At 37.6% G+C, this 18,387-nt stretch overlaps 1 protein-coding gene and 1 long non-coding RNA gene across 2 annotated transcripts; both read left to right on the top strand.

The window, feature by feature from the left end:
- Positions 1-5,937: 5,937 nt before the first annotated feature.
- Positions 5,938-6,671, top strand: LOC126723524 (uncharacterized). The gene is made up of 3 exons (XR_007654366.1): positions 5,938-6,020; positions 6,307-6,435; positions 6,515-6,671. It is a non-coding gene; the product is annotated as an uncharacterized LOC126723524 (long non-coding RNA).
- An 8,248-nt stretch (positions 6,672-14,919) lies between these two features.
- On the top strand, positions 14,920-17,036 carry LOC126722493 (B3 domain-containing transcription factor VRN1-like). The gene is made up of 5 exons (XM_050425651.1): positions 14,920-15,025; positions 15,960-16,280; positions 16,378-16,505; positions 16,654-16,663; positions 16,768-17,036. The coding sequence occupies exons 1-5, from the start codon at positions 14,920-14,922 to the stop codon at positions 17,034-17,036; spliced, it is 834 nt and encodes a 277-aa protein (XP_050281608.1).
- Positions 17,037-18,387: the final 1,351 nt, after the last annotated feature.

The raw sequence follows: 18,387 nt of genomic DNA, 5'->3' as shown, positions 1-18,387 counted from the left end.
AGCTTGTACGGTTTGTAATTAATTAATAAAATGTTATGAGCTTAAAACCATAGTTATTGCTCTGCCTAATAAGTAGACAATTTAGTATTTCTTCTTCTAACATAGGGGTATCCAGGATTACAAACATTGTTATTGTGATGCAAAAAACATTGTTACATTGTAAGTTATAAATTACCTTTATTGAGTTGAAGGTTATATTTTTACAGTCTAGTAGAATACTGTTTGACTTCGATTTACGTATTCAAGTGGTATATTTTGAATATGTACAGTAACATTTTGTTTCGCATAGTTAGTAAGAAATGCTGCACAGCCTCCATTGTCCTCTTGGAAAACAATGGCCTAAGTTTAAAGAAACAAATAAGTGTTAATCAGTGATATATGAGAAAACATGAAGACGCTTGACACATTACCTCTTATTGTTGACCTAAATGAAAATTTAGTTCGTGCTCCTTGCACCAAAGTTGGAGAGCACAATTTAATTGCAGCATGCAACTCTTTAAGTTGTCCCCACTTTAGCTGCCTTAATAGTCCTAAAATTATTAAAAGCTGTGGATTATTAATGACTACTTTATTCATATAATTTTAGAAGTGTGCAAAATATGCTACTCACCATATTCATCAAGAGGAATGTAATTTTAGACATTGACATGATTATTTTGAGATAACTAAAAGGCTTACATAATTTCCAACACTAAAATTTATAAGAAAATATATTTACATAGAAATATAATAACAGTATTTGATGAGGATTATACCATGTAATAATTTACATAGCTTCCATTTCTTGCAATATAAAGTGCTACTTGAAATTCAATGTCTTCAGTAGACCTTATATATGTCTTCCCTCCATATTTTTTATAGCTTCAAGAGAAAATTAAGTACAGTTACTTTAGTGTTAGAATGATTAATAGTCATTTTGTTCTGATTCATTGAAACATTGTTAATGACTAATGCAATTAATCTAGTACAATATTTCTATTACGATAAACAGATTTTGCAAAATCATCAACTTGGATTCATCTTATAGCCATAAGGATGCTCTAGTACCCTCTTCTAAGTCTGGTTCAAATTGAAAACCCTAGTATTTGATGGTGTCAATTAGCTTTGAATGTTATGCATATGAAAATGGGGCTGAAAATGGTGGACATGAACAACCTAGATCTTTTAATATTTTCTGCAGGTCAATGTTGTTGTTCTTTTACTTTCTGCCCAATAATCCCTGAAGATTTTGTGTACGACTAGAAGCAAGAAATTCCATGCTTTCCATATTACATATCACAAACATAATCTTAAATTAGTATGATGTCTCTCTATCACAAACATAATCCATTTATGCAGATTGCATGGGAGTCGTACACGCATACGCTGGGCTCCCTACCTGCGTATTGCACTGCCGGGTAGCATATTTGGAGGGCCGAGGTGCCATTGATATACTTTTCGATAGTGGAGTGGCATCATCCTGAGCGGGTCCTCCGTCAGTTTGGGATGAAGCAACCAGTTCCACATGTCGTGGATACGTTGACTACCCTTCACAAGATATCCCTCCAGGGTAAATGGGAGAAGAACTGGGAGGAAGAACATGCGCCCTTTATTTAGCAATGGGCCAACCGAGAGAATGTAGTTCGCGGGTCCTCTCTCCTAGACAGCGATGATACGTACCTCGTTGAGTACATGATGTGGTACAATCGCAACACAAGGTGGTACATAACACCGGAGTTTGCATACTGGGAACTCATGGTGAGGCAACAATTCCTATTTTGTGGATGAAACCATTATTCGATTAAATATCTTCAGCAGCTTTATCATGCATGCAAAACTCCACAATAATTATCGTTGTTACATCTCTATAAGTTTCTCTGTCATTATGTTTTAAAGTCAAAAAATACTGCATGAGTCTGTCATTATGTTTTAAAGTAAAAAAATACTGCATGATTTAAGTTGTTCATAACGAATTGAATTTGCCTTGATCCAATTTGTTTGCGTGAGGAATGGTTAATTGGCAATGACTAATGATGACCACACCTTTGTTCATATAATTACATTCGAATTTTAAAAAGGGTGGGTTGGGTTGGGTTTTATTCTTTTTTTATTTATTTTTTGTTTAATTTTTTGTTTTTGGTTGGCTTGTACTTCCAAATGGACGGTGCAACTCTGTGTAGTAGTGATAAATTCACATTTCATGATAGTTCAGATAGCCTTACCTCCAGGACTGAAAGCTAATCACATATTCCTTGATAGATATTACCTCTAGGACTGGGAAGTCCCTTACTAAACTGTTGGTAGAATGCAATTCCCAACAGCTTAAAGGTCATTTCAAATCTTGCAAGTATGCAGTAAGGAGATGTGTTGGACTACTAGATTCAAGTATGATATATGTTGTAATTTTTGGTACTTTCCTTAATTGAAACTTTAAGCTCGCGTTTGATATTTTCAATTCATTTGATTTGGACGTGTACCTTAGGAAATAGTAACGTCAAAATATGTGTCCTGATTGCAATGTGATATTAATGGAGTTGTAACTCTGGTGAAGCCTAGATACAGAAGTGAAATTCTGATATTTTCACTTATGCTAAGATTGAACTTATGTACAACCAACCATACGTGTTTTTTAGAAGTATTATCTCAATGTTTAGATTGCATAGCGATAAACATAACAGGAAATTGAAAATTCCTGAGTGCTGGGTTGGAACTATAAATTTTTGCATAGGGGGGCCAACCCCTATTTTTATACACTGTCTTTTTAAAGATGCTTAATAATTATAAGTAATATAAGGATTTCATTAGCTATGTTTACTACTTTTTTCTTTTGATTTTGGAACAGATTTATCCAAGTTTTGCATCATACCTGCGTTCTTGCTTTTATGACGCCCTTGTTTTGTAGGTTCGGTTGATGATTAGGTCTATACAGAGGTGCGATGAAGGTTCTGACATGCACACTAACCTTACATTTACACTAGAGCTTGTGGAGGAGCTAGGCCAACTTAAATTGGCAAATGCACTTGCAGAAGCAGTTGACATCGGTACACAGGCCCCAGTTCGTGGCGGGCAACGTGGTGGGTCTCGTGGGGGTGGACATCGTGGAGGTGGTCAAGCTGGTTGCGGCCGTACGACCGAGTTGGGTCCCATCTACGAGGAAGGGAATGAGTCGGGTGCAGAAGAGGCATGGCTTAGCACTGATTGGGTACTGTCTGATGACGGCGGCAGGACACCACGATGCACGTCTGGCGATGGTGCTAGGCCATCCCAGAGCGTCGGTCATCAGGGCACTGTTCTAGCCCAGACTACGTCCCATGGTGCTAGTACGGACTATGAGGGCCCTCCTCGTATGTCGCCCCCAGTTTTCAGTGGATCTGCCTATGATGGTGGATGCATATTTGTCTCCACACCAGGCATGCCCACCCCACCTCTAGTGCATGTGGACCCCACCATGTTAGCTTCATCTCAAACCCCCCACGGAGAGGCTGTACAGATTGAGCAGATACTGGCTGAGGACATTGAGCCGGTGGAGGCTTTGCGGAGATCGCGATGCCCGCGTGCGCATACTCCCGATTGCGGGACCGGTGATGGTATGTACTTTGTCTACACTTCCCATCTTCTTGAGCTACTTATACTGCACATTTGATTGATTATGTTAATTTAATTATGTTGTTGTGTCTGATAAAATAGGTAAGATTAGACTTGTTAGGGCATATGGGCAGAAACGAAAAGATCATTAAATGCCTTAGTGTATGCTTATACTTCCTGCCTATAGGTGACTGCATAATTCCGTTTCACTTTTCTTTTAAAGTAGTATTTTTTTTAGACCTAACTGCAATGGTGGACATGAAAAGGCCATTGAGCCTGATTGTCCCTGTATGCTTATTCTTCATGTGTATAGGTGACTGGAATAAGCATGCAAAATGTTCTAATTGGGGAGAATCTTGGTGGCTGTGCATCTATTTCTAGATCATTGCTTGGGGAGAATACTGGCTCTTAATGTGTTTGTTGTCAAGAAATTGATATTTTGGAGAAAACCCATAAGGTGTATTGTATTTATTGATGTATTAGGAAGTTTTTCTGCGCTTGGACTTTTGATTGCAAATGGACAAATGTCTCGATTGGTATTCATTCGAAGCCAAACTTTCTTGTGTTTTTGTATGTTATTAGCTACAGTAAAGTGGGTTGTAAGAGAGTAATTTTTTTTTTTTTTTTTTTTGAGAAACAAATGTGTGGCATTGTTGATAAGCAGGAAGAAGGAATTTGATACTTTTCGTAAAAGAGTTTCATGACGAAGTTTATGCGGATCAATGGCACAACCAACTCCTTTGTAGCAAATCATTTATCCGAGTCTCTACAATGCTTGGCGCCATGACTATAAGAGCTTTTAAGGACGAAGACCGATTCTTTTATTGGTCCTGTTAAACTGATTGACAGAAATGTTAATCCTTTTTTCCATAGATTTGCAGCAAATGAGTGGTTCATCCTAAGATTAGAAACACTTAGTGCAGTTCTTGCCTCTTCAGCACTCTGCACGGTCATGGCTTCCTCCCGGAACTGTTAACTCTGGTGAGTTTTACCTTGAAGAGTTATCTTTTCTATCTGTAACGATTTACAGCTCTTGTATAGGTGCTTCAATTTAATGGAGATGGTTTTTTTTTAAACATGATTGTGGAGTTATATTGAGCTGTAAAACATGCATATTAGATTCTCTATAACTTTTTCTCCTTTTATTGTAGGATTTACTGGAATGACACTTTGTTATGGTCTTTCATTAAACATGTCACTCGTCTTCTCAATTCAATATTAGTGCCCTTTACCAAATTATGTCATTTCTGTAGAAAGGCTAAATCAATACATGCATATACCTAGTGAGGGCCTGGAAGTAATAGAAGGGAATCTAAAAGTGATGATAAACTCTTGGTAAGTCACTACAATCAATGCTCTTTGGAATTTGGGTCTGCATAACTGTATAAATGTTCGTATACTAGAAGTATCAATGTACACGTTTGCATTGACAAATGGGTCCCTTACTCCCTTTTGGCAAATTTGGAAATTTCCTGTCTTGTCATGTTTTTGATAACTGAAGTCCTAGTTTAATGGAGAGATGTAACTAACAGAAATTTGTATGTTGAATCTGTGGTTCTATTACTGGACCGGATAGGCTGTGTACATGCAGGATTGTATAGTGGATTTTAGTTTGTTTCTGCTGGCATTTGCTATGCCAATTGTCATTTGGCCTTGATGTGGGTGGATATAATCTAAACAAAATATACGAAGGTGAGATGCGTGATAACTTGGATGTATCTTCTTGCCCATGTCACACATTTGTCTGAATGGATCTCCTGTCCATAACTAAGATTCCATTGGTTTTTTTTAAAAAGAAAAATAAGTATATAGGAGTATTAATAATTGACGAATTTTGGTAGTATGGCTAGTGCCCTCTAAGTTTATAGGAGTATTACAAGTATGTTATCTTTGGAGTTTATATCATACTTCATCGCTATTTATCTATAATAGTACTCCACTTATCAACATATAAGGCACAATAAGTTGTAATGTCCACTATAATTTATCTAAAGCATTTGGAACATGGGGCATTCTGAGTATTGTATACGAGGAGTATTTTAAGTTAAGAAAGACTCATTGGAGTTAAGTGTAGGCTTTTGCACTGCTTTTACAACTTTGTAAGTTACACATAGTTCCAGGAATATAATTGGTTGCTTTGTGATGTTATTAATTGGGTGGTGTTTGTATCTCTGATATGAATGTTTGATGGTATATTAATTCTTATAGTGTACATCATTTTTTTCCCAGAATATAGAGGATTATGCTGTTCTGGGTGCATCCTCTACAATTGCTGCTATTCTTCCATTCCAGGTAGGCATTTGTCTTGGGTGGTGTTAGACCATGAATTGTTGATTTCATTTGTTAGTTGATCATTGCTTCTTATATGGTTGGGTGACTTTGATTTCTAGGTTGTAAGAGCTCCATTGCAGGTTTGACAATGTGACCCTTTCATTCCTTGTGAAGGAAACTGCACGGTAAGTATTTAGCCCAAATTCAATTTTCATAGCCGAAGAAGGAAAGCTCTAACTAAAGTGCAAACACATTGGTCTTTTCTATAAGTAAAATACTAAATTTGTGCATTTTCTCGCAAATGCTATAAGAGAATAAATAGCTAATGATCTCAAGTTGTGAAGGTGGGAGATTTTGGCTCACCCCATTGAGTCACAAACTTGATTTAGGTTTTTAGACGTTCTTACTTTCATTATAAACTTGAGACATTTTCTCATCTATAAGGCTAATTTATTCTGTTGGGGCTTCTAGGTTCAAGGGTCTTTGAGGTTTTTACAAGGGCATTACACCAAACCTTCCTGAAGAATGTTCTCGTTAGAAGGGAACCAGCCTTCATCAAATTGGCCATCTGTGGGTAAAGTTGACATACATGGTTTGCAGGTAACTATTTTTTTGATTTAATGTTAAAATTAAAGAAGGTTCTTATGCTGAGATTCTAAGAATATCAATGATAAAACAGATTAAATATAGGCCTGATGCACTTGTTCTGAGGGGGATCAGTTGCACATTTGAGGAAGGGCACAAAATAGGTATTGTTGGCAGAACTGGCAGTGGGAAGACCACTCTCATAGGTGCTCTATTTCGTCCAGTGGAGCCAGCTAGAGGGAAGATATAGTAATGTATGTATTGAAACCTCTAGTATTCCACTGTCCAGTTGTAGTCATTGCACATGATGGAGTATGGGAAAAAAATGGTACGTATAAAAAAATTAATTGTATTCCTCCAATCATTAGCTTCCATTCATTCTTGTCTTTCAACTTTCAAGACGCTATTTGCATTGATTGACATCTATCTATAAATAACAGCATTAATGCATACCAATGCATTACCCAGTTTTGGCTTCACAGCCCTCAAAACAAAAGACAAACCATGGCTATCCAAACACAAGCGAAGATGATTCTGGTTCTTGATTTCTCCAACTTGGAGCTGAAGCCTGGAACAAGTTCATGGTTGTTAGCTCGCAAAGATGTTTGCCGTGCACTTGAAGAGTACAGTTGTTTTTGTAGCAGAACTCGGCAATAAAATTCCTTTGGAGCTTCACAACACAATGTTTAGCTCAGTTGGAGAGTTTGAGTTCCCCATAGAAACCAAAAGGAAAGTCACTTCTGAAAGGCCTTTCCATGGGCTACTGCTCCTTTTGAATGCATGTTGATTGATAATGCAACCTCCAAGGAAGAAACTCATAAGTTGACCAATATCTTCTGGCCCAATGGAAATGATCATGTCTGGTGATAATCTAATCTAAATCTTGTCTTTTTCTTTTTTTAATTATAGTTCTAAATTGACAAAAAAATAAACCACAGTATTCTCTAATAGCTTATGCTTAATACTTTCTATTTTTTAAAAACTTTGTACAATGTAACAATAACTCTTTTTTGTTGTGTTTTTCTCTTGGTTAACGAGAGAACTAATTCATTCATGAAGCTTTTGGCAGAATTGGATCAAATGGTGACCAATTCTACCACTGTTATCTATTAAATAAGTAAGGGTAATTTAAAGCTCATTGTGTTATTTAAAGGACACAAAAGTAATCATCATTTGAATTTATTACAACAATTAAAACAAAAGTAGTTCTTTTATTTTCATGGCATGATGGTTTAAAATTAAATCATGCAACAAAAACAAGCAATAATGGGAACAAGCAACAAAACACGAAGACAATAATGAAATTAACAAGTGCAAGTAATGAAACAAGATCAATTTTATTATGTAATGCATGCTTAAAGTTTTTTTCCCATTTTTTTCTCATGATTGGTATGGATTGCAGTGAATCCTCCCAGTGGATTTCCAAATCGTTCATGTAGAGGTTATGCAATTCATTGTTGTTTTTGACGTCATGTACATTCGTTAATCGTGGCTCATTGTGTATAGGCTGATCTTGTATTTTGTAACTACACAATAATGGACTGCAGTGAACCAAATAGATCTCATACGACCAAACCTGACTGAATAGGATCAAATAGAGTAAATAGAATGTAGTAGACCAATTTTTCTAGAAACCACAGTGGATCGAATAAGATCAAAGTAGATATAATGGACCGAATAAGACCAGAGTAGTCCAAAAACAAAAATAATAAGGTTATTTTTCCATATATACATATCTGCCAGTCAAACAACTGGAAAACGATGACACTTCTACTTAAACCACACACATGAAAGTAGCTACTTGCAAGTATACATATCTTACTAAATACCGCAAAGAAGTCGTTCTTGATCCGTTTCATGCACCCATACGTTGTCTCGTGGGTGTATCAACTTCATCATCCCCCACAACATGGGCCACCACTTCATTCAACATGTTTGCACTCAAGCTTGCGATCCTCCTTGCGTGGTCACGCTCCTCAATGGCAACTTCCAACTGATACCTTAACAAAGTGTTCCTAATGTCTCCACTGCCGTAGTTGGTTCCTTTGCTTAGAGAAGTGCTAGGTGGAGTTGAGGTTGATATGTTTGGAGTTGCCCACGATGCAGACGCGCCACCATGCATGTCCATACCATTACCATGCAAATACTCCATGTATGTGGCTTCTGCTTCCCTTCGATCTTTATATGATTTGTGATTGGCGTTTGGGAATTTATGAACTTGTCTGCTCGCATCTAGCCAACTGTCGTATATGCCTGGAACACGACCGTTAAACACAACATAGGTATGTCCCATCCTGCTCTACAAACACGCAATGGTGGAGATTCTTTGCACCAAAATGGTGGATGCACCTTCTTACATGTGAAGTGGCTTTTTGTAGAGGAAATGGAACCTAAAACTCGATTCTAAAGAAATCGAGTTATAGCAATATCTGTGCCTAAATATAATACGGAGTTACAAGTAACTCGATTTCTTAATAACCGAGTTTCTAAATTGCCGTCACTTCAAAATGTCTTGTCAACAGTAACTTGATTTCTGTGGTATCGAGTTTTTAATAAAATCGACTTCCTAGATATCGAGTTATGATTCTCCCCCTCCCCACATTTCAGAATCCATGCACGTGCCTTGCTCCATTTGTACTGAAAACCTTCAGTGTCTGGGTCTCTGTAAAAGAAAGCCTATGAGGTGAACAAAGTTTGCTAACTCTTTTGGCATTTTCCTTGTCATTATTGCATCCTCACCAAGCGTTGTTGCTGTGGTCCCCTTCTTCTTTGTTGTGACACATCTTTCCTAACAGGTATATCTTGACTTACATAACTTCTTGACTTACATAACTACTTATAATTGGATTGGCATTTTAGTATAAATGTGATTGCTTTCTACAACTTTCTTGTTCTGACACTATGTGTGTGTATATAGATACATAAATGTATGTATGTATAGATATATCTATATATAGAGAAACGTACCTACCCATATATCATAAGATGTATATGTGGCATGAACAAATACACACACACACACACACACACACACACACACACACACACATATATATGTATGTATATGCAAATATATGTAAATATAAACAAAGCTACCTACCCATATATGATCACATGTATATATATATACACATACATATATTGGTATGTTTATATATAATGTATGTCCTTAGGGCACCAATTTTTTCAAACATTTTGTTAGGTATTGCAAAAACTGTTAATACATTGAAAATCCCGATAAAAATTGTCCAAAAAACGATTAATTGTTGTGTGCTCTTATGACACACATTAGCAAAATCTTATATGTGTGTGTGTGTGTGATAGTGACATTGTATACATATTGTTCCTCTATATGTATAGATATAGTAATGTATATAATCATTCTTTTTGAGAATTTTTTTAAGAAATATGTATGTAATCATTCTAAATAAACATATATATAAACAAACATTGTACGGTGAATTCCTATGATGACATATGCATTCATTCATACATATTAACAATGATGTGTAATGTATACTGAGGTTTAAATTGTATGGCTCTTTCAGTTTTGGAAGGCTTTACTGTGTGGGTTCTGAAAAAGAAAGCCTGCGAGGTGAACAAGTTTTGCTGACCATGTTTGCATTTTCCTACTCCCTATTGCATCCTCACCAAGCGATATGTGGAAGACCTTGATTCTTTGTTGTGGCACATCTCCCCTTAAAGGCCAATGTTTGTGTCCAAACGAATCAAGTTTGTTAAGAATATTTAGGACAGCATCATAGTGCATCTGTAAAAGATTAATTACTGCTGCATTAACATAACCCCCTATCTTTTGCATGATAACCACAATTAATTGTCCTTATCTAGGTTTGGCATGGGTCGTCATTGCTTCTACGTTTACTATGATGGGGAACAGTATTTCCATGAGTTGCATGGGCTGTCCTATAGAGGCGAGTTAGTGAAGTAGAAGTTCATTGAGTTGAAATGGGGAACACACTTGAGAAAAATGCACCGGAAGATAATGGAAGCTCTACGGTTGGACAAGGAGTCACATAAGATATCCATCGTGTACCGTGCCCCCTAGATACTTGTGAGTAGTCAGGTTGTCTATAACTCAAATCCGTTGGGTTGCGATGCTGACGTGGACATGATGTGGGCAGTGATTAAGCGGACCCCCTAGTTCATAGCGTCCGACTTGTATGTAAATGTTGAGGCTATTGGGTTCCATGCTAGTGCAAGTTCACAGCATGACAGTGGGGTGGAAGAGCCACACTCATCGTCGCTTGACGTGCATCCTTCCTTTGCCAATGCCACACCTTTCCCTTACAATAATCAACCATGTAGTGTGGTTGATCATTTGGACAACACCGAAGTGGTGGGCGCCACCCATACACATGATGTGGGAGGGTCTAGTCACACATATGAACATGTCCAAGCTGATATGGACAGGGGAATTGATATTGATGCCAGCCGAGATGTGTATGAAGAGTTCATTGATACTGATGGACTGGTGGATGACGCAGAGGTCTTAGATGTACCACTAATTGAAAACAACGAGGAGGATTGCGTTACAACAGTTCCTATCCCAGAATGGTTTACATCAAACACATGGGACAATATTAATGACCAATCACCTGCATTGGGTACAGGACATCTTACAAGTTGGCATAAAGGTGACCACCCAGCAACGGGGATGCTATTCAAGAATAAAGCCTCTGTTCAATATGTGTTGACCCTCTACTCTGTGGAGCATAATAAGCAATACAAGGTCATCAAGTCTGACACCAATAGGCTGGTAGTGCGGTGCATACATGAGGCATGTCTGTGGTCAATTCGGGCCAATTGCAGCAAGAAGCACGGGATGTGGGTTATCAGTACATGTAAGGGTTCCCATAGTTGCTTATCCCTGCAGCTAGCGACTGATGGGCGAATGATGGATTCAAAGTTCATCTCCATTGCACTTGAGAAGTATGTATGGGAGGACCTAACCTGAAAGGTAAGGGACTTGCGTAGTATGTTACATGCAAGGCATGGGCATGATGTAACTATGTAAAATGTTTGGGAAGCGAAACAGAAGGCAGTTGCGCGTATTTACGGGGATTTTGACGAGTCGTACGCGAAATTGTCATGATTTCTAGCTGCATTGTCCAATGCAGATCCAGACACTATGACCACATTAAAGTGTGACCCCCATGTCCCGGGGACTTGTATATTCAACTCCGCATTTTGGGCTTTCGGTCCGTGTATTAAAGGGTTCAGGCATTGCAGGCCGGTGATAAGCATAGATGCAACGCACCTCTATGGCAAGTACAAAGGAAAGTTGTTGATAGCAATGGCAATAGATGGTAACAACGAGGTTTATCCACTTGCATTTGCCATTGTTGAAAGCGAGAGCACGAAGACATGGGGATGGTTCTTGGCATGCTTGTTAACCTATGTTACAGACCGAACCAATTTGTGTATAATATCCGACAGGTATCGTGGGATACAATCATGCTTTGATGACACCACTAGGGGCTACTTGCAACTGCCCTTAACACATCACCAGTATTGCCTCTGCCATTTAGTAAGCAATGTTAACACTAACTTCAATAGTGTGCCATTGAAGAACTTGGTATGGAACGCAGCAACTGCGAATCAAGTTAGGAAGTTTGAGAATACCATGGATTGCATCAAGAATGTCAACCCAGATGCGTACAACTATCTTAATGAGGTAAATCAAGAAAATTGGATACTTGTACATGACCATGGGCACCGATATGGGGTAATGACAACCAACCTGTCATAGTGCTTCGATGGGGTACTTAAGGGCGCACATAGCTTACCCATAACTGCAATGGTGAAGTTTACATTTTACAAGGTGAACTCATACTTTGACGAACGTCGAAACAAAACCCTAGAGCAGTTGGAAGAGGGGCAAGTGTGGTGCAAATATGCCTATGACAAGTTCGAGGCAAATCAAGAGAAGGCGAAGCTCCATATTGTTAGAAGGATGAGTGCGCAACAACGGTTATATACAGTGGAGACACAGTCTTCACTGTTGAACACTGGTGGGGGAGATCACACCCATAGGGTTTCCCTCATGGACATGACATGCACGTGCGGCAAATGGGAAGCAAACAAGATCCCCTGTTCCCACTTGATAGTAGTTTGTGCCAAACACAACCATGATGCCACTGAGTATATGGATCATTTCTACCGTGTTGAAGAACGGTATCACAGCTATGAGCCGATATTCCAACCACTGAAAGATAGGTTAGAATGGCCGGAGCCAGCAGAAAGGAGAACCGTGATGCCAAACCAGCAGTTGATCCATGAGAAAGGTCGGCCAAAGTCCACGAGAATCCGCAATGAGATGGATGACAAGGATAGGGAGTTGCCAACCTCATTGTGGATTGAGAATGGACCAAAGTTGAAGTGTGGGTTGTGTCGCCAAGAGGGTCATAATTGTCGTACATGTTCGATTCGAAATGTGGCATGAATAAGCCATGGTGATATGTAGCAGGTAACAATTACAAATCATAGTAACAAGGGGATATCATAAGTTATTCTTCTTTACATGTTTAGATATTACATTATATGAGTTATAATTAAGATACCTGGAGTAATTTTTAGATTGGAACCATGATAGTAATACCATTGTATCAAATTTAGCTCCATTTTGGGCAATCTTGTGATTACTTCTTCAAGTAGTTGCAGTTAGTCTTAACTCCTAGATATTACCATTCCAAGTCTTCTGTGCCAATTTTGGTGTTCTTTCAATCTTATTGTTTGTGGTGTACATATTCTAGTATTCATGGGGTCTTTATTTCCCTAACTGTATATGTTTTGCTGTAGATTTGTAATTGTTACCAAGGTGTAACTGTAGATGCTCGTCATTTAAGCAGGCAAGCCTGAAGGTTCTTCTGTATTTCTCAATTCAATTTATTAATTAATGTGGGTTGTATACTAATTTCTGTGTTGGCTACTCCTCAAAAAGGAGCCAACTTCTGAAGAGAACAAAAAAAAGGTGTAACTCAAATGCGCAGACTCCATGATTGCCTAAAACCATTGTTGGCGGATGCTGTCCAAGTTTCAAGTTACAATTGTGAAGAATGTTTAAAATGCAGAAATTGAACTTTTTACTTTTGTACATCAACTGATTTAAATGCATAAAGGCTTTTTACTTACAAATAAGCTTGTATGGATGATTTTTTTATTTGCGTAATGGAAATGGGGGAATGATTTATTGATGGATGTGGTTGGAAGTAGATGGATGAGTTGTTGTTCACAGTATGGTTATGAACAGGTCCACTTTTACGATGAATAAGCACGCCAATACTGAATGGAATGTAAACAGTGCAAGTCGCAAGGAAAACTTCAAGTAGATAGTTTATACTAAAACTAACTCGATTTTTCATTTAACGAGTTACGTTGCAGACCATTCTGGACACTTAGAATCCTCTTGGACTGCATTTGGACCAGTCCAAATATTTGGGCTGGGTGGGGAAGCCCAGTCAACATAACTCGATTTCTGTAGTACCGAGTTACGTTGAAGAGCATCCCACCCAGCCCAGTCAACGTAACTCGATTTCTATAGTACCGAGTTACGTTGAAGAGCATTCTGTACACTTAGATTCCGCTTGGACTGCATCTGGACCAGTCCAAATATCTGGGCTGGGTTGTGAAAAGCCCAGAGAACATAACTCGGCTTACATATAATCGAGTACAGCGTTGGGTTCCGTTGATTTATAGTGAATATAACTCGAATTAGGAAACATCGAGTTATGTGGAAGCCCAGTCAACGTAACTTGATTTCTGTAGTGCTGAGTTACGTTGAAGACCATTCTACACACTTAGATTCCTCGTGGACTATATCTGGACCAGTCTAAATATCCGAGCTGGGTGGGGAAGCCCAGTCAACGTAACTCGATTTCTGTAGTACCAAGTTACGTTTAAGAGCATTCCACCTAGCCCAGTCAACGTAACTCGATTTCTATAGTACTGAGTTACGTTGAAGAGCATTCTGCACACTTAGATTCCTCTTGGACTGCATCTGGACCAGTCCAAATATCTGGGCTGGGTTGTGAAGCCCATAGAACATAACTCGGCTTACATATAATCGAGTACCGCGTTGGGTTCCGTTGATTTATAGTAAATATAACTCGAATACAGAAAGTCGAGTTATGTGGATAGTTGTATTCCTCTTGGACTGCATCTGGATCAGTGCAAATATTTGGGCTGTGCAACAATAGTGCACATAACTCGATTAACATATTATCGAGTAATTCTACCTGTAACCCGATATCAGTGATATCGAGTTACGTCCAAACCATCACACACAACATGGATTCCTCTGAGATATACTGCGCACAGAATGGACTCCTTTGAGTCACAGTGCACATAACTCGATTTCCTAATAATCGGGTTATGTGTATGACCACATGCCGTTCTGGCCACTATTTAGTGCTCAAACGTATGAAGCATCAACTGTTCAATTTCTCATTGAAAAGCACAGAACTTTGGAGAACCAGAACAATGACTTCTCAATGGCGGAGAGACAACGAGGATGGTCCTACTGATCGGTCCCCACACTTTTTCAAGATTATTCTGCCTAATGCTGTTCAAGAAGGAAAGCTTGTAAGTATGCTTAAATTTATGATCTTTTTCCTCTTTGAAAATCATATGCTTATACACGTCGTCTACTTGATCTTCTTTATTTGTGATTCTTGAAAAAATTTACATTTGTTACATGTAGTCATAAAAACTTTCATTTTGCAATACGTAGGTTACATTTTAAGAAGAACACAGTCACATAACGGAGTACTTTTGCATCAAATTTATTCATATGAACAAAAAATGAAACAGGGATAAGCGCATCACAAACACATTACACAAGCACTCAAAATACAACATTTCCCCAAATTTTTTTACATTTCAACAACAACAGAGAAAAATTAGATGCTGAATATATTTGATGGTTATTTTGGTTATAAGATTAGGTTGTATAAGAAGCATAAAAGTTCATAAGATTTGTTACTGTCAAATATCGAGCCCTTAATAAGACAGATTGAGGTTATAGCTATTAAATATAACTTCAATGTTGCATGGATTGTTATTTTATTTTGTTTGATTTGTACTTAATCATAAATTTGTTCTTGGTCCTTCCTTTCTTCCTCCTCCCTCTTTCCTCTTCCTCATTTTACTTAATGCAGTGACCATTGATAAAAATCCGTGGATGTGGTCATAACAATCTGTGGATCAGTCCATTTTCTTTTCTTTTTTGTGTGGGGGTGGGGGGCTGTAACTAAGGAGTATTCTGCCATGTGTTTAACTTTTATTTTCTAGCATTGTCTATAAGGATTTTGTCTGCTTTTTTGAACTTTTGTTCATCCAACAAGTATCTTCCTCGAATACTTATGAAAGTATTATGACCTAACAATCACTAAATCCATTTTTCCTGCAATGGTAGCTGCACAACTCCATAGAGCTTGATTGATTGCATGTGTTTATTTCCAAAGCCTACATTTATGTTATGGAGATTCTTTTTACAGTGGATTCCAGTTAAGTTCATGCAGGAGTGGATTTGTCAGATATGGCCTTTCTTGCTATTCCAAATGGTAGAAAATGGAAAGTCAAGTTGACACAACATGATGGGGGGGTTTGGTTTCAAAATGGTTGGTCCGAATTTGCAAGCTGTCTTGGTCTAACCATGGGGCACTTGCTAGTTTTCAAATATGAAGGAAATTCACACTTTGATGTACTCATATTTGATGCCACTACAACAGAGATAGACTATACTTTAGACGACGAACTCCAAGTTCATAGGATGGAAGATGATGAGAGTGATGTCAGCTCTGTTGAAATCATCAAACACTTTTATAAGGGAGAGGGTTCAGGTTTGAATGTTACACTTTTGTAAGGAACTAGTTGATTATTTTAGCATGTTTACCATTAATTTTATGTGCATGAATTCATATTTTCAAGTTGTTTCAGGATCGGTCCATCCTAAGAAAGATGGTGGTGTAGCTAAAAATCTTGTTATAGCCAATACTTTTAAATCAGAAAATCCCCTTTTCACTATTATCATTCGTCCATCCTACATTAATGGCAAGGATCGTGCGGTAAGCTTTTAGCTTCACATATTTTTGTAATTTAGAAATGCATCTCCCATTAACTTTGATTTTTCATAGATCAATTAGAAAGATTGTCACACTAGATACTTGTTGCTAGACATTTTGTTGGTAATGATTTGCTTATTTGTGTTTTTAGGTGAAAAGATGTATATATATTTAACTGTATCATTTGGATATCAAATAGTATCATCTTAGGTTCAACTATTTTTTAAATATATGTTATTGTTTCTTGTACAAAGTTTTCCCCAAGACATTATCACCTACTTACCGAGAGAAGGGTTTATCAAGGACTACACCAAAGCAAGTATACTCCCTGTCAAGCTCCATATTGTGGACCGATTATGGCCTGTGAAACTATACATTTATGAACGAAGTGGGGGTTCATCATGTGTCATATCAGCTGGTTGGTCTGCATTTGTGAGGGAAAATAGTTTGCGAGTAGGAGATGTTTGCGTATTTGAGCTGATTATGAGGGACGGTGTTGTGTTAAACGTCCACGTTTTCAGATGCCGAGATTAAGTGGTTAGGGTGGATGCAAAGTGATGATAATGTATTATGTGATGTTTAGAGTGTGTTTATTTTGCAACTTTACTATTCATCCCTATTTTGTTCATCCTAGTTTGCAACTTTATTGATTGGGTACTTTTGTGATGTTTAGAGTTTCACTCTTGGATAATTTTTAATTACTATGATGAACTTTCATATGTATTCTAAAATGAAAATGATGCTGTATTTTTTTCTCCAACTTTGTTTGGATTTTGGCCTTTTTGCGTTTCATTCAATTATATTACATTCAATGGCAACTCCAGGATTTTATTTTAGGGGGGTCAACAGTGTCTTGAGCTAGGATTTTGTTGTGGGATTAAAAAATAAAATGATAATTTTTTTTAAATTTTTTTTTTTTTTTTTTGGTATTTTGTATATACAATTGTCATATTACATACACTAATCTAACATAGTATAAGGCACAATAGTATACAATACAACTATATTGTAAAATAGTCAAAAAAATATTATTAATACTTTAAAGATTGGTCAGAAAACAACGATAGAATGCATATAAATAAATAACTAATCATAACATTTGTCAAATTAATAATAATTTATTATAATCATATGTAATATCAATTAAATAAAAATAGATGATAAAGAAGAGTAGTAACACACCTAAGAGTACGTCTGGAAATAAACGTTAAATTAAGGAAACTAAATAGTAACTTATATAAGATTTTGCTTTTGAAGTGTATGGATTTTCAGCCACACGTGTGGCAATTCTCTTGGAATTGAAGCAAATACAAATAACTCATTTTTCAAATAACCAAGATATGTGTAATGTATACTGAAAATAACTCGATTTTTCACTTAATGAGTTACGTGGAATACCATTCTGGACACTTGGATTCCTCTTGGACTGCATCTGGACCAGTCCAAATATATGGGCTGGGTGGGTAAGCCGAGTCAACATAACTCGAGTTCTATAAAATCGAGTAACACTAAACATAACTCGCTTTCCAAAGTATCGATTTATGTGCAAGCCGTTGTACACATAAATTGCATTCTTGAGATTTTCCACTGCGCATAACTCGATTACACTAGAGTCGGGTTATGTGCGAGGCCTACCTGTACACTTGGATTCCTCTTGGACTACATCTGGTCCAGTTCAAATATATGGGCTGGGTGGGTAAGCCGAGTCAACTTAACTCAAGTTCAAGAAAATCGAGTAACACTAAACACAACTCGCTTTCTAAAATATCGATTTATGTGCAAGCCGTTGTACACATAAATTGAATTCTTGTGATTTTCCACCGCACATAACTCAATTTCAATAGAATCGGGTTATGTACCACGCCTACCTGTACACTTGGATTCG

Source organism: Quercus robur, chromosome 4 (assembly GCF_932294415.1).
Source record: "Quercus robur chromosome 4, dhQueRobu3.1, whole genome shotgun sequence".
NCBI lineage: Eukaryota > Viridiplantae > Streptophyta > Magnoliopsida > Fagales > Fagaceae > Quercus > Quercus robur.
The sequence above is the reverse complement of the archived record's forward strand: the minus strand, read 5'-3'. Positions and strand labels throughout refer to the sequence as shown.